General features: G+C 49.9%; 1 protein-coding gene across 2 annotated transcripts in view; it reads right to left on the reverse strand.

Annotated features, from left to right (window-relative positions):
• The window catches only part of ESPN (espin), a 112,692-nt gene that overhangs the window by 57,630 nt on the left and 32,633 nt on the right, over positions 1-22,429 (reverse strand). For both annotated transcript variants that reach the window (XM_083512969.1, XM_083512968.1), the window contains exons 3-7: positions 11,095-11,281; positions 10,287-10,469; positions 7,933-8,064; positions 5,339-5,546; positions 2,374-2,645 (exon numbers count right to left, since the gene is read on the reverse strand). In XM_083512969.1, coding sequence (XP_083369095.1) covers positions 2,374-2,645; positions 5,339-5,546; positions 7,933-8,064; positions 10,287-10,469; positions 11,095-11,281 — 982 coding nt within the window. The remainder of the gene's footprint in view (positions 1-2,373; positions 2,646-5,338; positions 5,547-7,932; positions 8,065-10,286; positions 10,470-11,094; positions 11,282-22,429) is intronic.

The raw sequence follows: 22,429 nt of genomic DNA on the forward strand, positions 1-22,429 counted from the left end.
AACAAGCCAGGAAAGTAAACTCTGTGTGAAGGGAGGAAAGGATGGAGGAAGACATTTGCCCAGTAACCCTTGGGAAAGCTCAGTGTTGAGAAGAATCTCAACCCTCCATACTTAGAGCAAGAGGCACAGAAAGATCTTTCTGATCGAACGACAAGGTTTTTGGGGGTTCTGAGAGCACCCACAAGTTGGGGAGATTTCAGAGCAAGTAGGACACTGCGCCAAGGTGCAGAGTCATACCACAACATGAGACTGTGTCCAGTTCTGGGGTTCTCAGGGGAGGCAGTCGATGTCCCAGTCAACCAGAGAGCAATTCAGCACCTTGGAGAGCTCCAGGGAGCCCTGCTTAGGTGCCTATAGGAGATGTCTCTGTAGGGAGCTGGAGTCAACTCAAGTATTACATAGGCCAGCCAGTCCCAGCCCTGGAGTTCCAGATGGTTAAGATTAGCAAAAACATCCCATGAAGGAAAAGCAGAGCAGCATTCATCATTCAACCAGCAGAGCAGACAGAAATCCCTTCACAAAGTGGGGAGAAGAGAACAGTGGAAGGACTGGCCAAGCCATGGGCCTGCTGCAACAATCAACATTCCCCCCCTAAGGAAGAGTCAGCCAGATCTTCTGGGAACTAAGGTGGGGAAGTATCTCTGCCTAGTGCATGGAAGTCTGATGGGAAATGCGGAAAGGCCTCCCCTGACGTCCCAAGTGCTAAGGCGTCCAGAAGCAGACAGTCCTTTAAGGATCCTTGTCCCGAGCTGGTTTGCAATGCTTTAAATGTAGTGGCCCGCCCTATGAACTGGGCTCACAGACTGGTAAAATTGGTACAGCATCACAGGTTCCACTTTAGGTCAAGAAGTTAGCAGCTGTGTTTTGGCTCGGTGAGGCTTTCCCAATATTTTTCAAATGAAGCCCCTGCAGTGATCCAATGCTGTAGTAACTGCAGCATGTCTGACTGGAGTAAGGAGAATCAGCTTTTTTTGTTCTCTCCGAGAAAGGGCACTCAGGTTCTTGCAGGGACCTGACTAAGCTGGCCAAAGGTGGTCCTCTCCACCTTCAGCTCCAAAGGTGCATCCAGCATCACTTCCAAACTGCACTTCCTGACTTTTCAAGTGGTGTTCAAAACCATCTGAGATGGAAGAACAACCTGCTCCCTAAGTCTTTGCCTAAACAAGCACAACCAGGCATGTGCTCAAACCTCTACAGCAGTAATAATAATAATAATAATATTAATAATAATAATAATAATAATAATGTTATTATTTGTACCCTGCCCATCTGACTGGGTGTCTTCCAATACCGTACTGGCCCGAGTATAAGACGTACCCGCAAATAAGCCGCACCATTAAAATTCAAGGTTTATTTTTGCTGGTGTGGCCCGCCTCCCGGCACTACTGCCCTGAACAGGAGATGGCTGGCACTGGTGCCAAGCTGGTGCTGGGGGAGGCTTGGGAGCGGCGGGTGGACTGCGCACCGTTGCCCTGCACTCCTGGGCTGCTTCAGGGGGGGGGGGAGGCATGCTGCTTGGCCAGCAGTCTTCCTCCCTTCCCCCTTCCTTACGTCAACTCAGAGGAGGCTTGGGAGACGAGGTCAGGATGGGTGCTGCTGTCCTGCACCCCCAATGGCTCTCGTGGGCAGCTGTTTATGCCGCGATATGGTAAGGTCGTGAATATAAGCCACACTTTAACTTTTCACAATCAGAATTTGGAGGGGGGGGAGTGTGTCTTATATTTGAGCCAATACAGTATATACAAAAACATAACAAAGCATTGCAAAAACAGTAGTTGCAAAACCTTATTGGGCCAACATAAACTCATCCTCACTGCCCCTTACCCCAGTACATTAAAAAAGCATAATTCAGAATCATCGTTTGCAGAACCCAATACAGCAGTGCAATAAAATTTAACACAGTAACTATTTATTTAGGATCCAATTAAAACTATGTAGTTTAATTAAGCCAACAACACTGGTGAACTCGATCTGGTGATACCAGCTTTTCGAAGCCATTTGCACCTTCTGTCCCCCCCCCCACCTTGCCTGTTAGTGCCCCTGCTAGGTAATACCACCGCCTGCTTTGGGACCCACTGCTCTATAGACAACTACAACAGCCTTCGTCAACCTGGTGCCCTCCAGCTGTGGTCCAAAATATCTGGAGGGTCCCAGGTTTATAACAGCTGTGACTGAGGGGGCTTCCTATGTTTGAAAACCATGACCCCAGAGGAATCCTATGCACCCTTTATGTCACTGCTGGGCTTCCCACCTACTCAAGGTCAGTTTGGGATCTCCTTCGTCGCACCAAGAAACTGCAAGAGAAAGCCAAGACAGCTTCTGGCACAAAGCTTAGCATTTCTCCAAAGGGTTCTGAGGCATCCTGGGCCTTACCTCCCTCTTGAGGGCTTCGCTCTCCACGTGGCGGAGATTGTTCTTCGCCTGCACGTAGATCTCGGCCGTGTGCTGAACCTCTGGGGGGTTTGGCGCCGGGTAGCCAGGAGGGGGAGGGAGCACCTTGGTGTCGGGGGGCGGGGGAGGCGCCGGGAAGTTTGGAGGTGGGGGTGGGGAGGCCTCACCCCCCTTCTTGCTGTTCCCGGGGGCGAGGTCGGGGTTCAGCATGTCCATGTAGGTTTGCATATCTGTGATCGTCGTACCGGGAACTCCTGGAGCAAGGAGTCAGAAGAGAGAGAAAGAGAGAGCGCAGACTGAAATATTATTTGAAATTTGTGATGCTTTAAAACAGCCTTTGAAATACCCTTTGACATTTGCAGTCTACAGACAGTCATTTACCCTTGCTAGATTCAACATGCTGCCATCTGCCTTATTGCAAGGCAGATTCGAGGGTAAACCATACGTGGAACGAGTCTGCCCCTGTGGCTTTAATGGAGGTAAAAACTGTCTCTCGTGCTTTGTTACATTGCCGTTTCTACGGGGATATATGCTCGGTATTTATTACCCCTGCTATGCAAAAATCTACCAATGAATCCCAACTTCAATGTCTAAAATCCTTGGTAGAGGACAAGGATCCTGAAATCACGTTAAGGGTAGCCAAATTCTGTGTGATTTCCATAAAACGTAGGGAACAAGCTGTGCTTATCATAATTATTAAGGCCTTAAATGATAATTTTAGGTTATATGTTAGTGACTAAGTTTTAATTTATATATTTTTTAACTGTTGCTTTATCTGTATTGTCCCTGTTATACCTAATTGCAAATTCAAATATATCCCTACCATGTTTTATGACTTCCTTGATATTGCATGTGGGCTGGAACTGGTCTGTGACCGAAATAATAAAATTCATTTGCAGTCCTTTGAAACATCCTTGGAAATTTGCACTTCTCCACATTTCGTAGCAGAGGTCTCCAAAAATGGGTGCACAACATATGGGAGACACAAGATGAGCCCTGTTGGGTCCACCTAACTCCAGCATCTCTGCATCTTTCTACAGTGTCCAACCAGAAACACCCAGGAAGCCCACAAAGCCTGAAGGCAAGAACCTTCCCCAGTTTTCTGTCTCCAGCAGGTGCAATTAGTGAAAGATTGATTTGGCTCACCCTGAGCCTGTGTGGCTTTAAAAGGGAGGACCAATTAACCTCTTTGCAACGTCCTTATTTGAAATTATTTTCAAAAGAAACCATAGCAGCTTTTGGAAATGCAGGCATTGCTTGCTGCTGTGCTGGTAACGTTATCTAGTAGGCTGGCAATGAGGCACAAATCTGTGCCACAAGGTGGCACTCTTCCCTTGGCCCTGATCTGTATGTGTGGCCAGGATGATAAAAAGGTCTGGAAACTGAGCCTTATGAGGACAGGTTGAGGGAGTTGGGGATGTTTCGCCTAGAGCAGAGAAGACTGAGATGGGAAATGTGAGCCATCGTCAGATATCTCAGGAGCCGTCACATGGAAGAAGGGGAAAGCTTGTTTTCTGCTGCTGCTCCACCAGGAAGAATCAGAAGCAGTGGATTCAAATGAGAGGAAAGGAGATTCCAACTAAACCTTTGGAATAACTTTCTGACTCTTAAGAGGCGTTCAACAGTGGAACAGACTCTCTCTGAAGGAGGCGGGTTCTCCTCCATGGGAGGTTTTTAAACAAAAGTTGAAAGGCCGTCTGCCAGGGATTCTTTAGCTGTGATCCCTGCATTGCAGGGGGTGGGCAGAGGGTTTGGCAGGCATTAGGTCCATAAATAGCAACACCCTAGAGGTCCCGGGCCCTAAGGTAGTCAGATTAGCCTCAACCAGAGCCAGGGCCTTTTCAACACTGGCTCCGGCCTGGTGGAATGCTTTGCCTCATGAGACCAGGGCCCTGCAGGATCTGATTTCTTTCTGCAGGGCCTGTAAGACAGAGTTGTTCCGCCTGGCCTTTGACTTGGAGCCAATTTGATTCCCTCCCTCTCTTTCTTTTTCCCCTCTGTGATGGAACTCCTACTTGGGGACTTCCCTGGCTTTTTTCTGGCCCACGTAGGACCAGTCTGGATAGTTAGCCTTGGTGAAGACTTGACATTTTCATCCCAAAAAAAGTTTTTGAGTTTCTGCTGAAATGAGGCTGCATTTCAATGTTGTATTTTAATCTTGTTTTTTAAGTTGTATTTCAATCAATTGTTTTATATCTGGTGTTAGCCGCCCTGAGCCTGGTCTTGGCTGGGGAGGGCGGGGTATAAATAAAAATTATTATTACTGGAGGACCCTTGGAGTCTCATCCAACTCTACGATTCATTGGAGGTTTTTAAGTGGAGGCTGGGTTTTTCTTCACCTTTTGTCATAAGATTTTGTTGAAGCTTTTTCGTGGTAAAATAGGATCAAAGAAAACTGATCTAAAATTTTTAAAACAGAGAAAGAAGAGCAGAGGTTGGGTGCTCAACTGTCAGATATGATCTTGTTGAGATTCCTGCATTGGAATAAATGATCCTCCAGGTCCCTTTTCTGTAGTGGATCTCAGTTTGTAGAATGCTCTCCCCAGGGAAGTTTGCCTTGCGCCTTCATTATATATATTGTAGGCGCCAGGCAAATAGATTCCTCTTCAACCAGGCCTTGGGTAGATTAATATGCTACAGTCTTTTAAATGTGTATGTGCAACACAGGGGTTATTGCTTCGTGGTTTCGGTTTGATTGTTCACTTGTGTTTCATGCATTTTATTCTGTGAACCACCCCGAGATCTTTAGATGAAAGGTGGCATGTAAGTTGGATGAATAAAAAACAAATAGATCAAACTCTGCAAATCGATGGTGCAATGAATTAACACCCCCACCCCTGCCGCCACCTCCCACTCCCAAGAGCAACTTTGCAACAGATGGCAAGTGGGGAAGGGCAAACAGACCCCAACACACACACACACATACGTATGTGTAAGGGATACTTACTGCAGCCTTGACTGTTCCTTTTCTCCCCGGTGCTAGACTGGCTGGAGTTGCAGGAGTCGTAGTTGGAGAGGGTGCTGCTGGGCGACCCGAGGTCAAAGTGGGCCTGCGGGGCAGACATGGTGGTGTTGGGCGACGACATCCCAGAGTCCGGCTGCTTGAACTCCAGGTCCGTCGAAGGATCCCGCGAAAGGACCCTGTGCTCCACACTCTGCAAGCCACAGGCCAGAAGTGTCAGTTAGAGGTGAGAAAGGAGCCACTCTGCCCCAGGCCATGCTCAGGTGGCCCCCTCCTCGAAAACGGGTCCGCCTGGCTTATTGGGTGGTTGCACTTCTATCCCCACCTTCTGTTCTCCAAGGAAGTCTGGGGGGGGTATGGTTCTCCCCCTCCTCATTTGTTCCTCGCAACAACCCTGCAGGGTAGGTTATTCTGAGAGGCAGTGACAGGCCCAAGGTTGCTCAGTGAGCTTTGTGGCCAAGTTGAGGTTTCGAACCCTGGTCTCTCCCAGGTTCTACTCTGATGCTCTAACCCAGGGGTCCCCAAACTAAGGCCTGCGGGCTGGATAAGGCCCAAGGGACTCATTTATCCAGCCTGTGGCAGCCCCTGCCACCCACTCTTACCGGTGCAGCGCTGCACGGCTGCCCACTTCCGGGTCGGAGGAGCACTGGAAATAGCTTGTGCGCATGTGCAAGTGTTATTTGCACATGCGCAAGCATTATTTTCGGTGCACTTCCGGGTTGGAAGTGTGCTGGAAATAGCATGTGTGTGTATGGACACGCGCTCCCCCGCCCTCCAGCCTGCCACATGATCGGCACTGGAGACACCAGCCCGAGGCGCGGTAAGTTTGCTGACCCCGCTCTAACCACTAGACCACACTCCCTGTGTCTGCATCTAAAGAGGGGCTCTGCACTTGATTTCAGACTCCTCCCTGGTCCAGACAGGGGACAGGCCAACTCTTGCCAAATTGAAGAGGCCTTCCCTGGCAAATCATGGGTAAGAATCCCAAGATAAAATGATTTTTATACGGCACCACAAAGTTGAAATTTCCCCAGTTTATTTATTCATCTTATTGCGTTTATATCCCACCTTCTCTCAAGGTGGTGTACACAGTTCTTCTCCTCATTTTTATTCTCACAACAACTCTGTGAGGTAGGTCTTCCTCATGGCTGAGTGGGGATTTGAACCCTGGTCTCCCCAGTTCCTAGTCTGACCCTCTAACCACTACACCATACTGACTCACTTGCATCGGTCCCTGACAATGAAAAGGTAGGGTATAAATACAAAGATGGGGCTGATAAAAAGAAGAAGAAGCCAAGACCAAAAGCCTTGAGAGCTGATGCCGAGGCAAAGTTTGGAGAACAGATGGATGGCTTCAGCTGGGGATTAAGGGGTTAAAGCCAACATGGAAAAGTGGCTTTTGAAAGGGGGGGAGAGGGAGGAGGCACCACGTGGGGATTCCTGGAGGGTGTTTCAAGAGACCCCTTGATTTAGGCTGGCCGGCTCCCTTACCCCACTCACAGGTTTTCCACCGGGCTGTAATTCTGCATCACATCCTTCCCAGATGCGACGCCCCAGGCTAACACTCGCCCTGGAGACTCCTTGGCACATCCCACAACAGGCACACACACACACACACACACACCAGTACACCCCCCCCCCTTGCTTACGTTGCCCATGATCCCTGGAAAGCCCCTGGTCCCCTTGCTCGGCTTGGCGCAGCCCAACCCTTCGGTCCGACCTCCTTGGCATGAAGGAAAGCATAACACAACAGCACTGGATGAGTCCCCGGGGGGGCTACTGAGTGACAGCAGCCCTTCTGCGAGCCCTGCTTGGCATCATTAGCCCGGCTGCCCTGGGTAACACACCAGCTGCCAGCCTCCCATTGGCCTCCTCCGCCTGCTCAAGAAATATTTTTGTCCTCCCAGTGGGGAGGCAGGGGAGTTGAGTGTGAGAGTGGAGCTGTAGGAAGGGAGAGCCTGCAGGGAGCGAGGGCTGTTCCATGCACCTGAAGTCATTCCCATGCAACACACACACACACACAATGGCCCACAAAGGCAGAACGATGATCTGGTGTAAACTCGGCTAGTAGAGTCCGTATCAGAGGAGTGCAAGTGCCCATCTGCATCTGGTTCTGCCGAAGAACCTCCTAGGGCTCAGGAATGGTTCACATGGGCTGTGCCCATCATTTCATGACTGTCACACTCATAGGAGCCAACTCCTAGGGGCCGAGGAGGTTTTGGCCCCCCCATAAAATATTTGAGGGGGCTGCCCCTCTCCAAGTTGATGGGCATTGTCACTCAAATGGTATGCATCCACAGAGTCATGTGATCAACTAAGTGGGGCAGCGCTTGCCTGAGCCCCCCCACCACCATATTTTATTGAAGTTGGCACCCCTAGTCACACTTCATGATTTGCCAACATGCAGTAGTTTTTAGAGCATGGGTAGGCAAACTAAGGCCCGGGGGGGGGGGCGGATCTGGCCCAATCGCCTTCGAAATCTGGCCTGCAGACGGTCTGGGAATCAGTGTGTTTTTACATGAGTAGAATGTGTGCTTTTATTTTAAATGCATCTCTGGGCTATTTGACATGATTCTCACCATGTTTTCCACCGTGCGCAGGTACTTGGCGCAATGCAGGTGCCCGTTGTAGTCTGCAAGGTCGGCTGCCGTGTAGCCATCCTGGTCGCGGATGCCCAAGTTTACGCCGTTCACAACAAGGATTTGACAGCACTGAGAGGAGAAGAGAAAGGCAGTCAGCCCACGGGAGGAAGGACCACCATCAAGCCTCGAAAGGAACAAGGCTGCCTTCTTCTCAAGCTATGGCATGCCAGAGAATCATTTGTTCTAGCCCAGAGCTTCCTTCTTTTGCAGCAAACCTCCAAAGTTCCCTTTTATGCACTGTAGGGGGTAGGACTAGATGACTCTTGGAGTCCCTTCAATTTTACCTGGAGATACGGGGAGACTTGCATGTCCCTACCCAGCATTCTGGGGCCCAGCCATGCCCCCATATATCTCCAGATCACTGCCCCGGCCTCACAGAGTCCTGTTTCCATAAAGGACAACTGTATTCTTCATGCTTTGGTATCTGCAACAAAATGTTGCAGCATGTCTTCCTCACCTCTAAATATGTGCACTCATTCTCAGGAAGGGCTGCAGCTCAGCAGTAGGTCCCAGGTTCAATCCCCCAGCTGCATCTCCAGGCAGGGCTTAGAGAGACTACTGCCTGGAGCTCTAGAGAGCTGCTGCCAGTCAGTGCAGACAATACTAAACCAGGTGGACATCCCTGTAGTCCACCTGTTTAGGGTTGCAGCCACTTAGCCAAGTCGCCTCTTGTATCAGCTGTAATTAGACCTAGCAAGCCTATTTTTCTAGCTGACACTTGACATTACTCTCCGGACTATATTTCTTGGGGTGGTTTGCCCTCTTAAGGCAAAGAAAAACCTCTTACACCAATAGCTCAGCTGTTTAGAGTGTGGTGCTGATAACGCCAAGGTTGCAGGTTCGATCCCTGTTTGGGACAGCTGCATATTCCTGCATTGCAGGGGGGTTGGACTAGATGATCCTCAGGGTCCCTTCCAACTCTCCAATTCTATGATTCTAAGAGGTTTTGTTGTTTTTTATTTTTCAAAACCCTGTACTTCTGCAAACCTCATGAACGCACCCCACCCCCCACCCCAGCACGTTGATATCTCCCTCTAGTTTCGCCATAGCCTTGTTTTGGCTCCATCAGTACTCATCAGCTGTTTTTGCCATTACCGTATTTTTCGCTCCATAAGATGCACTTTTTTCCTCCTAAAAAGTAAGGGGAAATGTAAGTGTGTCTTATGAAGCGAATGGTGCTGCGCAGAGAGGGAGAGCTGCGCAGTGCCCCTTTAGCGACGCGCCTGTCCTGCAAAGCCGGAGGAGGAATAGAAGGGGCTCTTTCGCTGAAGGGGTGCTGCGCAGCTCTCCCTCTCTGTGCAGTGCCTCTCCTGCACAGCGATCCCACTTGCTGTCCTGGCTTCTGCCTTAGCCGTGCGCAGCCTCTTCCGGGCAGGGGGAGCCTTCATCCCGCTGCCCTGAAGAGGCTTGGCGCGTCTATCCCAGAAGCCAGACCAGCCAGAGGCTATCCCAGAAGCCAGATCCCTCTTGCTGTTCTGGCTTCTGGGATTCAGAATATTTTTTTTCTTGTTTTCCTCCTCCAAAATCTACGTGCGCCTTATGGTCTGGTGTGTCTTATAGAGCGAAAAATACGGTGAATATTTGGGGGTTTTTTTAAGTGCCTTATGCATTTCACATACATTATTCAGAAATCTTTCCAACAACTCTGCAAGGTAGATCAGACTTCGCCTTCTTTCACGGACATGGTTTCTGCACGCTAAGGCAGGGAGATAGCAACCAGCTAACAACATTTTGTGGGTTTATGGCTGAACGAGGGACTTCTGGCTGAACTGAGGCCCCACTCACAGCATCCAATTTGAAGCATTATGATGGTAATTTAAGCAATCATTTCTGCACCCAAAGAATCCTGGGAGCTGTGGTTTGGTAACGGTGCTGAGAGTTTGGTGCCGAGAGCCCCATATCCTCCTTCAGTGACCTGCAATTCCCAGAGCGCTTTAACGATTGATCTCTTTTGACAGGGAACTCTGGGAACTGTAGCTCCAGCAGGGAAATGGGAGAGGCCTCCTAGCAACTCTCAGAACCCATAATAAGCTACAGCTCCCAGGATTCTTCGGGGTTGTTGCAAGAGGTATGATAAGTGCTTCAGATGCATACTGCAAATGTGGCCTGAGAAGCAACCCTGGATAAAATTCCATGCACTTACAGGGTAGGACAGACCCTATTCTCTGCCCCTACAGACCACACAGCAACTGCACAGCCCCTCTTCCTACTTCTCTTCCTGGCCGTCAAATTGCTTTGCGTCCCAGCCCTCCCTACAAGACACTCGCGAGGCCGACCGCTTGTGGATTCACCTCCAGCTCCCCGTTTTCAGCTGCGTCGTGCAAGGGGGTCCCGCCCCAGTGGTCCGTGGTGATCTCCCCTCCGTGCAAAAGCAGCCAGCTGAGAACTTTGGCGTGGCCTCGGCTGGCGGCGAAGTGCATGGCTGTAGCACCGTCGTCGTCTTGCTCGGAGAGGCTGATATCCGTGAAGCTCATCTGAGGAATGAGAGATAAATGGCAGGATATATATTATATACCACATTTTTTGCTCTATAAGACTCACTTTTTCCCTCCTAAAAAGTAAGGGGAAATGTGTGTGCATCTTATGGAGCGAATGCAGGCTGCGCAGCGATCCCTCTTGCTGTTCTGGGTTCTGGGATTCAGAATATTTTTTTTCTTGTTTTCCTCCTCCAAAAACTAGGTGCGACTTGTGGTCTGGTGCATCTTATACAGCAAAAAATACGGTAAATATGGTAAAGTGTCTTCTCTGTCTTTCTCTCTCTTGCTTGCTTTTTTTTTCACTATTCTAGTTCTGTAGACTAGTTCGATTCTTATTGTATTTTATGCTGAAAATTTTCAATTAATTTTTTTTTTTAAGGAATGAGAGAGAGAGAATGAACGAGAGAGAGAAGGCAGGATAAAACCCCCCCACCCCCTGAAATAAAACAGGCCAAGAAGCTCCATTCCAGCAAGCGCCACTGGAGAGGATTGCGATACAAATGCAAACAAATGCAATTTGCTTATAGGTGACCACTTGAATGTTGCTTGGGCAGCCTTACTGGGCCCCGCGTTCTGATCCCTCTCATGCCCAGCCTTCGCTGCAGCCCTGAGCAGCCCTCACCAGCCAGACGATGACGGTGTTGTGGCCCATCTGGGCAGCGGCATGGAGAGGGGTCATCCCATCGTTGGCGCGTAGGTGGGGGTCCGCTCCGCAGTCCTTGACCAAGTACTGGATGATTTCCAGGTGGCCCTCCTGGCAAGCTAAATAGAGAGGTGTGGCACCGTTCTTGGTTTGGGCACTGACCGAACTGCAGGGGCGAGAAGACGGAAAGGAAGAGTGGGTGAGAGGGAAGTGTTCCAGTTTGCTAATGTTCTTTGGAACCCGAACATCCAATGTAGCTTCTGCGGCTTCCGATTGGCTGCAGGAGCTTCCTGCAGCCAATCGGAAGCCGTGTTTTGGTTTCCGAACGTTTTGGAAGTCGAACAGACTTCCGGGACGGATTCCATTTGACTTCCGAGGTACCACTGTAGGTTTGAGGTGGACTAAATTGGGGTTTTTTGCAATCCTCCTCAAACCTGTGATTTTTTCTCCTATCAGGGAAAAAGGCAGGATGTAAATAAGAATAAGAGTAAGAATCATATTAATAGAAAAGGAGACTGCTAAAATGATCAAACCAGTTTCTTTGTTAGGTATACAATGGACGCTCGGGTTGCAAATGTGATCCGTGCGGGATGCACGTTTGCAACCTGCAGCATTCACAACCCGCAGCGGCGCATGTTGCGATTCGGCACTTCTGCACATGCGCAAAAGCGATTTAGTGCTTCTGCGCATGCATGACCGCCGAAACCCGGAAGTAACCCGTTCTGGTACTTCCGGGTTTCGGCGGTCCGTAACCCAAAAAACGCACAACCTGAAGCATCTGTAACCCGAAGTATGACTGTATAGCCCTAGCCATGTCTCTTAAGGATCTCCTTGGTCGTGTACACTTGGGTTAAAGCGTTGCCTCGGAAATTAAACAGCTGGAGTCACTTCTGGAAGGTGATTGGGAGAGCGCGTCTCTCTCGTCCAGCTTCCCTAAGTCTCTGTTGTTCTCTCTCTCACACAGAGACCTATAAAATAGCCCTTTGGACCAGGTGACTTGAAAGAGCAACTTCATTCCTAATTGGCCTGTTTGATCATTATGATTAGCAGGCAAAGCCCCACTGGTAGCATAAGTCTGCTTAGTGGCAACCAGGCGAGGGTCTCTGGAAGAAGTATTTCTGTTCCTGCAGCGCTGCCAGGAGATACCTGGGAACTGAAGCAGGGAGCTTTTCAATTCATGGCAGATGCTCCAAGACTGAGCCACAGACCACCTCTCCTTGCTCAGTGCTGCCACTTCTGTACCCCATGCTGCATGCAGAGAGGAGCTCTCAGTTGATGCTCTCTACCCCCCTCCCACCCACCCCCGCTCCAGGCAGGGCCATCCCATCCTTCTGGGTCATTAAGTTAATCAGCCTGCTTAGGCTAAGCTCCTTCCACCGGCTGTTTTTGGATGCAGTTTCGTATCATGTTTAAATAAGCAGATTAGGCGAGTAGTAAACACAGGAGGGGAAAGGGTAACAACGCAGCGATGAAAATGGAAGGGTGGGGAAAGAGAGGATAACAACCCACTTCGAATCAGAAGCTCTAGAACTTGTGGACATCCAAGGAAGCTGAATGCTGGAAGACTCGGGGTGGATAAAATCAAGTCCTCCTTCGCCCAGTGCATAGTTAAACTGTGGAATTCCCTTCCACAGGAGGCCATGATGGCCACTGACTTGGATGGCCTTAAAAGAGAATTAGACAAATTCATGGAGGAGAGGGCTAGCCAGGATGGCTATGCTCTGCCTCCCTGGTCAGAGGCAGCAATGCCTGTAAATACCAGTTTTGGGAAACCACAGGAGGAGAGAGGGCTCTTGTGTTTAAGTCCTGCTTCCTGTTTTCCCGCAGCCACAGGATGAGGGACAAGCTGGGCCAGGTTCCTGATCCAGCAGGGCTTTTCTTATGTTCTTTGTGAGCCAGTGTGTGAGCCAGTGTGGTGTAGTGGTTAAGAGTGGTGGACTCGTAATCTGGGGAACCGGGTTCGCGTCCCCGCTCCTCCACATGCAGCTGCTGGGTGACCTTGGGCTAGTCACACTTCTCTGAAGTCTCTCAGCCCCACTCACCTCACAGAGTGTTTGTTGTGCGGGAGGAAGGGAAAGGAGATTGTTAGCTGCTTTGAGACTCCTTAGGGTAGTGATAAAGCAAGATATCAAATCTAAACTCTTCTTCTTAATTTTTATGGGCTGGAGGAATTCTATATAGCAAACCAAGGTAGAGGCAGCAACAGAAACAGATTCTGGGTTGGTCATCACACACCTTTGTGAGACAGGCTCATTCCCATGAGACAGGATCTTTTCGTTGCTTGAGGCAGAGTGACAGATAACTCTCCCCAATCAGTCACGAGTCTGACTTGCCCCAAACATGCACAGGGTTTGCTTTAAAAGAGCATTTTGTTTCAGATTGGTAGGTAGACCAAACAAATTTGACTATATTGCCCAGAGGGTGGCAACACAAGAACAGGCTTTTCTGCAGTAGCTCCCCATCTGCGGAATGCTCTCCCCAAGGAGATTCACCTGGCACCTTCATTATACACCATTAGGCACCAGGCAAAAACGTTCCTCTTTAACCAGGCCTTGGGCTGATTACCATCCAATGCCCTTTTAAAATGTTTTGTGGAACATTATTGGGTTGTCTTTGTTTTTTATTATGTTTTTTTTGTTGTGGTTTTATGTTGTGAACTGCCCTGAGATCTAGGGAAATAGTGTGGTATAATAATAATAATAATAATAATAATAATAATAATAATAATAATATGACAGGGTAAATAGGTGCATCTACATCATCCTCTGAAAGCTGTGTGATGAGGGTGCCAGGCACACTGCTTTGGGGAGGGAGTTCCACAGCTTAGGGGCCACCACAGAGAAGACCCTCTTCTCCCAGGTCACCCCGAGCCTCTGAGGACAGAGGAACTACCAAAAGGCTCCCTTTGCCAAACTTAGCACCCAAGAGGGTCTTTATGGAAGAAAGTGGTCTTTCGGGTCTTTGGGTCCTGAGTCATTTAGGGCTGAAGGCTACTGCACCTCCTAAGTCCCAGTTTTGGAGTAGTTTTGTCCCACGAGGTGGGGGCACAGCAACTCAGATTCACGAAGGGAGGTTGAATTGTTCAGATACCTGGTTTGTTGATGGAAGCAGCCATTCCAACACTGGCAAACACAAGAGCGACTGCTTTCAGGAAAAAAGAGGGCATGGGGTTGAATTCCTGGCATGGGCAATTGGTTGGGCTCTTCAGAGCTGGGAGCCAGAGCTGCTTTGCTAGTCAATTGCATCTTCTCCCCTTCATTGTCTGTTGCATTATGGAATGGGAGTCGTAGCTGAGTGGAAGAGCACCTGCTTTGCATGCAGAAGGTCCCAAGTTCAATATTCCATGGCATCTACAGGTAGGACCAGGTCTGGCAAACTGGGCAGCTGCTGCCAATCAGTGTAGGCGATGCTGAGCCAAATGGGCCAATGCCCTGACCTGGCATAAGGCAGTGGATCAGAATTTGCAGAATAAGTGGACTGCCAGCTCAGCAGTGAACATGCTCATTCAGGAGTCAAGTAGTGATGTGCCAGTGATTTCTTATAACATTTGCTTCTGTAGGAAGCTCTTGTCATGCATTTATTTGGGGGCAATGCAAGCTATCTGCACCCTGCATTTCCCCAGTGAGAAATCTTCCAAGCTGGATCCCAAGCTTTGGCTGGGTTCAGATTTGCCCAAAGCATTGGCAAATGCCTGGCTGCAGCACCACGAAGACCATTTTATGACGCTCCCAATAAATACCTCTTTAATATTTAAAGAGGAGATGCAATAAATACTCGGGCTCTGCTATCAAAATAGATGCCGGGGCTTTCAATAATTCATTGCTGTAACTCTGAGAAGGGCGGTGGCAGAGCAGGCTCTGGGGAGGCAGGGAAGCGGAGGGCTAGCCTGGGGTGGCCCAGTGCCCTACTTCGCAGAGGGCAATCCTCTAGGTTGAAGGCACCTTCCTCCGAGTCTCGTTGAAAGAGAACGGGTTGTCGACAACTCAAGTTTTACTCTGAGTAGACCCACTGAAACTCATGGGCAGAAGAAAGGCCACCCCGTCAGACCAGAATCTCCAGTTCTGGTCCCACTGTGTTTGATGGGATTGCTGTTGGGTGATGGGGAGAGAGCCAAGAGATCTCTCTCTCTCTGGAGCAACCTGGCCACTCTGACCCTCTTTTGGGCATGTTGGGTTCCCTCTGCTGCTGTGGAGGTCAATGGAAGTCACTGTAAACAGAACCAAGCTGGTGCATGGGTCCAAAATGGGTCCAGCTCTTTGTGTATGGCTAACAGCTGCAAAGGATGTTGTTTCACGAGCAGGTGTGAGCCGCCGGTTCAAAAGAAAAGGCCCTGTGTGATGCTGCCAGATGTTTATTCAGCCATAGGAGAGGCGCAGCAAGTGTGTGTGTGGCTCTGTTCATCCAAACCAGCTTCTTTCGGATCTCAGCTGTCCTAAAATATTTTTGCTTACTTGAAAAACCTCAGTAGAAAAAATTAAAAAGGAAAAAAAGATTCACAGAACTGCAGAGTTGGACGGTACCCCAAAGGTGATCCATTCTAACCCCCCGCATTGCAGGAATCACAGCTAAATAATCACAGACAGGTCGCCACCCAACCCAATGAAGGAAAGCCCACTGCATCAGAGGGTGTCTGGTCCACTCTCAAACAGCTCTTGCTGCCAGTAAGTTCTTCCTGTTCCTAAGACTTCGGAATCTTCTTTCCCGTCATTTGAATACATACATACATACATACATACATACATACATACATACATACATCCTGCAAAGGGCAGGGGACTAGGGCCACCCCAAAAGCATCCATTCAGCTGCACCCAGAAAATAAGTTGGGGCAAAAATAAACCCCAAGACTGGTGACTTTCTGGTATCTTGTTGTTGTTGTTTAGTCGTTTAGTCGTGACCGGCTCTTCGTGACCCCATGGACCAGACCACACCAGGCACCCCTGTCTTCCACTGCCTCCCGCAGTTTGGTCAAACTCATGCTGGTAGCTTCAAGAACGTTGTCCAACCATCTCTTCCTCTGTCATCCCCTTCTCCTTGTGCCCTCCATCTTTCCCAACATCAGGGTCTTTTCCAGGGAGTCTTCTCTTCTCATGAGGTGGCCAAAGTATTGGAGCCTCAGCTTCAGGATCTGTCCTTCCAGTGAGCACTCAGGGCTGATTTCATTAAGAATGGATAGGTTTGATCCTCTTGCAGTCCATGGGACTCTCAAGAGTCTCCTCCAGCACCATAATTCAAAAGCATCAATTCTTTGGCGATCAGCCTTCTTTATGGTCCAGCTCTCACTTCCATACATCACTACTGGGAAAACCATAGCTTTAACTATCTGGTATCTTACAGGCTCAGAAAACCATGATGAATCTTTGAATAAGGGCTATCCACTGCCTGCGGACCACGTTTGGCTACCCAAAAGGTTTTTGATGACCCCCAAGAACCCAAACGATTTGGTGGTGGCTTTTGGTGTGTCTACTATGTGCCAACGTGGCCCTCTAGCCCCACCCAAAAGAGTAGCCACTTCCTATCTAGGCCCAGTTTTTAAGAAAGCCCTACATTTTTAGCCGTTATGGCTGAGGTGAGGCCTTTGGGCAAAGATCTCCTGAACGTGGAGTCTGGAGTTAATGTCCTCTTTTACTTGGCTTCCAGCCTCATGGAGGAACTGTGGCAAATTTATTTCCTCGGTGCAAGCACTCAGCCCTGAAATAAGTGAAAAATCCCTCAGGTTTCATTATTCTGGTCTATGGCCAGTACACATGAACCAAACAGATAATGGCTAGATTAGATTTTACTCATGAACGTATGAAGCTCTCTTATACAAGTGAGACCACAGTCCCATCTAAACCAAGACAACAGTCTGAGCTTATCATCTTACTCAAATAACATGGCTTCATAGGTTTACTTTGACTAGCAGCCATTCTTCAGGACAGCCTGGTGCCACCTCCAGATGTTTGAAGATTCAGGACAGATAAAAGAAAGGACATCATCACCACGCAGCACATAAACTATGGAACTCTCTCCTGCAGGAGGCCACCAACTTGGATGGCTTTAAAAAAAGGACAAGGCAAATTCATGGAGGAGAGGGCAGAAGTGCTTCTGAATACCAGTTTCTGGAAGCCACAGGAGGGGAGACTGCTCTTGTGCTTGTGGGTTTCCCACAGACATCTGGTCAGCCACTGTGAGACCAGGATGCTGGACTAGATGGGCCTTTGGCCATTGGGATTAGTGGAAACTGTAGTTCAAAACAGCTGGAGGGTACCAGGCTGGGGGAAGCTGCTCAGGTAGAAAGCAGTCTTCCCCAGCATCTTGATTTCTGAGATCCTTTAACTCAGTTGTGGGAAACATGTGGGCTTCCAGATGTTGCTGGCTGGACTCCCAACTCCCATCAGCCTCAGCCAGCCAGCATGGTCAGGCATGATGGGAAATGTGGACCACCAACATTCTAGAGGGCCAGAGGTTTCCCATCCTTACTTGAACTGGAGACTGGATCTGGGCCTTTCTGCATGAACTACCGCAAAGAACTACGCAGGCCCTCCTGACACATGAAATGGCCCTGGTTCGCCATCACACTATTGGCGCACCTGGCCCAGACTTCCCCCTTTGATTGACAGAGGATCTCAAAAGTTTCCAGTAATGGTCGTTCCCGTCAACTGAGGTGGGGAAGATGGAGACACCTGGGACTATGTCCACACAGAGCACGTGCTATCTCAGTGAGTTAAGGCTGCTCCCCCTGGTGGGCAGAAAGCAGAGCTTCAATGCTTCGGTTGCCGAACAGCTTGGTGGGTTTCTGGATGAAACATCGGCTTTGGATCCATTCCAGTCCGGCTTCCGCGCTGGTCATGGGACCGAGACGGCTCTGGTCACCCTAACAGATGATCTTCGTAGACAGCTGGATCGAGGCGGGTCGGGGCTGCTGATTCTTCTAGATCTATCAGCAGCTTTCGACATGGTCGATCACGAACTTCTGGACCACCGCCTTGCCGACGTGGGACTCCAGGGCACAGTCCTTCAATGGCTGCGCTCGTTTCTCTCTGGTCGGGGACAGAGAGTGGCGTTTGGGGGGGAATTGTCATCGCGCCACTCCTTGGTGTGTGGAGTACCTCAGGGTGCGCTACTCTCCCCGATGCTTTTCAACATCTTTATGCGCCCCCTCGCCCAGCTTGTTCGGAGTTTTAGGCTGGGTTGCCATCAGTATGCCAATGACACCCAACTCTATCTGTTGATGGATGGCCATCCTGACTCGGCCCCAGACACACTGACCAGATGTTTGGAAGCTGTGGCTGGATGGTAACGTGGGAGCCGGTTGAAGCTAAATCCTTCGAAGACAGAGGTCCTGTGGCTAGGACGGGGCGATATGGGATTGGGGGGGGGCAACTCCCATCTCTTGCGGGGACACAATTAGTGCCAGCACCGTCTGTTAAGAGTTTGGGTGTAATCTTCGACGCCTCCCTTTCCATGGAGGCGCAGATTGCAGCTATAACAAAGGCGGCATTTTTCCATCTCCGCCAAGCTAAGCAGTTGGCTCCTTACCTCTCTCGCCCTGACCTAGCCACTGTGATCCACGCGACGGTCACCTCCAGATTGGATTATTGTAACTCGCTCTACGTGGGGCTGCCCTTGAGACTGACCCAGAAACTCCAGCGGGTGCAGAATGCTGCAGCGAGACTCCTTACGAGGTCTTCGCTGCGAGATCACATTCACCCGGTGCTACACCAGCTGCACTGGCTCCCGGTGGAGTACAGGATCAGATTTAAGGTGCTGGTTTTAACCTTTAAAGCCCTATACGGCCTAGGACCCTCGTACCTACGGGACCGCCTCTCCTGGTATGCCCCACAGAGAAGCTTACGGTCTTCAAATAAAAACATCTTGAAGGTCCCAGGCCACAGAGAAGTTAGGCTGGCCTCAACTAGAGCCAGGGCTTTTTCGGCTGTGGCTCCGATCTGGTGGAACATTCTGTCACAAGAGACCAGGGCCCTGCGGGACTTGACATCTTTCCGCAGGGCCTGCAAGACAGAGCTGTTCCACCAGGCCTTTGGCCAGGGCACAGCCTGACTCCCTCCCTCGGCAATCTTCACGGAGCTCTGGCCCAATGGTTGCCAGTGGCCTGAATTAATTAATTTTACAATGAATGATTTTAGAGTGTTGTTTATGTTATACTTTTATACTGTTTTATTGTTGTTAGCTGCCCTGAGCCCGGCTTCGGCTGGGGGGGGCGGGATATAAATAAAAATTTATTATTATTATTATTATTATTATTATTATTATTATTATTATTATTATTACGAGCAGCAAAGCAACATAAATCATGCAACTTACAAAAGGAATAGAATCGTAGAGTTGGAAGGGACCCCATGGATCATCTAGTCCAACCCCCTGCAATGCAGAAATATATATATGGGGATCAAACCCGTGACCTTGGGGTTATCAGCACCATGCTCTAACCAACTGAGCTAACCAGCAAGGCAATAATAATTTGCACAGGGGCTCCCAATACTGACCTGCTGGGAGCCTGAAGGGCCCTGCCCTGCTTCTCTCCACCTGGCTTGGGGTGGGGCCTGACAGGCTCCATAAAGGACTACTGCTGCAGCTGGGCAGAGAGGGCTCCGTTTTTTGTTGTCTTTTTTCTTTTTAAATTGCTTTTATTTATTTTTATCTATGTCATTTTAAATTGTGATTGATATTAATGTTGTATTCTTAGTTTTAGATTTTGCGATTTATGTGGAAATTGTTTTCCATTTGGTTGTGTACTTTTTGATGTGTGTTATTCATTGTGTGACTTTTGTTGTGTTGGTAATTAGGTAAATCTTGTCATGTTGTGAGCCACCTTGAGCATTGTCTTAACTATGGAAAGGCGAAATACAAATAAAATGATGATGATGATGATGAATATGCTACCAGGCCAATTTCAATGTGCTAGTGACAAGGATGAGAGACTTAAAAGTGTTGCCTCCTAGACTGGTCTTTTTAGATCATCGTGGGAGGCCTTACTGGGTGTTCCATCACCAGGTGAGGTCTATTATATGGCAGTGCACAGAAAGGCGTGCTTTGGTGTCTCCCCTTGAATGTGGAATGTCCTCCTCTCTGTGGGTTGGCTGGCATGGCCTCACTTTGCTTTTCAAAGCCAGCTGAAAATATAGTTGTTGACGCAGGCATTTCTAGGAGACTGTTAAGTGTCTAGTGCAGTGTTTCCCAACCGGTGTTCCGCGGCACACGAGTGTGCCGTGAGACATCGGCTGGTGTGCCGCGAGATGCCTGGAGGGAGGCGGGCGAGTCGGGCGGCGAGAGGCGGGGCGGCAGCGGCGAGGAGAGGCCGCGCCTCCTGCTGCTGCCTGGCGCTCCTCCTCGCAGCCGGCAGCGCTGCCTGGGCGCCTCCGCGCGACTCTGCCTCGCTGGGTTTGGTCTCCCAGCAGAGACGGGTCACACGCGCACCTCCCTCCCTCCCTCAGCCTGCGCGGAGGAAGAGCCAGAGAGAGGCATCGCTCCTGCGCGGCGGGAGAGGGAGCAGCCGGAGCGATGCCCCTTGAAATCTTCGCCCTGCCTTCTTCTGGAGCGACGGAGAGCCTCTTAAAACTCGTCCGTCCGCTTCTCTCCCTGCCAAGAGGCGTCCAGCAAGCCGGCTTTGCCAGCGGAGCCAGCCTTGGAACAGACCCATCCGTCAAGCGGGGATTGTGCGTCCTCCTGGACAGAGTGTAAGCAACCGGGTTTAATTTGGGTTACGCGGAACTCCAGCGCTCAGGGCGGGAGTTTAGGAAATCCAATCGGGTGGCGCCGCTCTTCCTTGGGACCCCATGGGGAAACACTGGGGACCTACTTCTAAGCAAACGGGTCTACACGTCTCTCTGCCCCCCCCTTTAACCTTTAGCTTCAAAGCCAGAGCAAACCGAGGCTAAATCCGTATTTACATAGGATAGCTTTCGTGCGTCCCTCCCGGCGTGACGCTGCGCGCTGACGTCACGGGGCGGGGCTTTAATGGTGGTGTGCCGCGAGATTTTTTTTCAGTAAACAGGTGTGCCGTTGCCCAAAAAAGTTTGGGAAACACTGGTCTAGTGATCAGGCACCAAGATGGCCCTCCAAATTTCCTTGCACTGCAACTCCCATGAGCCCCACCCAGCAAGGCCTATAGTCCAGCAACACCCGGAATACTATAAGTTCCCCATTCCAGCGCCAAGGTATAGCTTTCAGAGGCGACCGATGTACTGATCTTATTTGTACGATGCCTTCCCTTCAAACTTTGCCAGAGCTGTCCCCTGCAATGAACAGTGGGCTAGAAATTTTGTGCAATAAATAAATAAAAACGAAGCAGGTTTTGCAGGCTCCCAAGTGAAGTTCCTTTGCTTGGCAAGGCCGGAGAATGAAGCTGTTATCTTTTGCACATGAACGGACTATAAATTCTCCCCCTAAACGCAACCCCTAGAGACGTGGAACAGGGATCGGGGCAGGTTGGGAGGGAGGGAGGATTAACCCCCTGCACGTCTGCATTTTAATATTTTTAATCTATTTAATTAACAGTAATAGGGCTGAGGCATCTTAGCTGCTAATCGGGGTGACGGACCCTCATCCTAAACCCATCATGGTCAATTTCAGCCTCATCTACCATCCGGCAAATTAATCTGCCCTTCCAGGTCTCAGTCGTATGCTGCAGAGCCAGCAAGTGCTTTGGGTTCCCTGGTAATGCTGTGCTGGTGAGTTAAGGGCTTTGCCATCTGGCTTCCACAAGTCACAGGGGAGAAATAATGTTATGATAGCAGATGCTTGGGGTGGGGGGTTGTGTGCGCGAGCGAGAGGGGCAGGGTAACATTCCTTTGCTCTGCAAAAGCCCATCCCATCTGGGCTAAATTCCAGAAGGGCCGGCAGCTGCTTATGTCACTGCGACATACGCCGGGGAAGGATTCTCCAGCATCTTGAAAGCTAACACCTTTAGAGCAGCATCCTCTTTGGGTGGGGTCCCATCATCAAATGCAGGAGAGATAACAGCTCCTGAAAATTGGCAACCTGGCCATCAGCTGGTCCAGCTGTCACCTGGTCCACACCCCTTCTCTCCACAGGGACTGCAGCGCCAACAGCCTCAGGTCAGAAGAGGCAACTCAACACATAAAGGTAAAGGTAAAGGGACCCCTGACCATTAGGTCCAGTTGTGGCCGACTCTGGGGTTGTGGTGCTCATCTTGCTTTACTGGCTGAGGGAGCCAGAGTAGAGCTTCCGGGTCATGTGGCCAGCATGACTCCTGGTGAACCAGAGCAGCGCACGGAAACGCCGTTTACCTTCCCGCCAGAGCGGTACCTATTTATCTACTTGCACTTTTGTCACAGGGATTCGAACTGCC

Source organism: Podarcis liolepis, assembly GCF_965112155.1.
Source record: "Podarcis liolepis genome assembly, chromosome: 7".
Taxonomy (NCBI): Eukaryota; Metazoa; Chordata; class Lepidosauria; order Squamata; family Lacertidae; genus Podarcis; species Podarcis liolepis.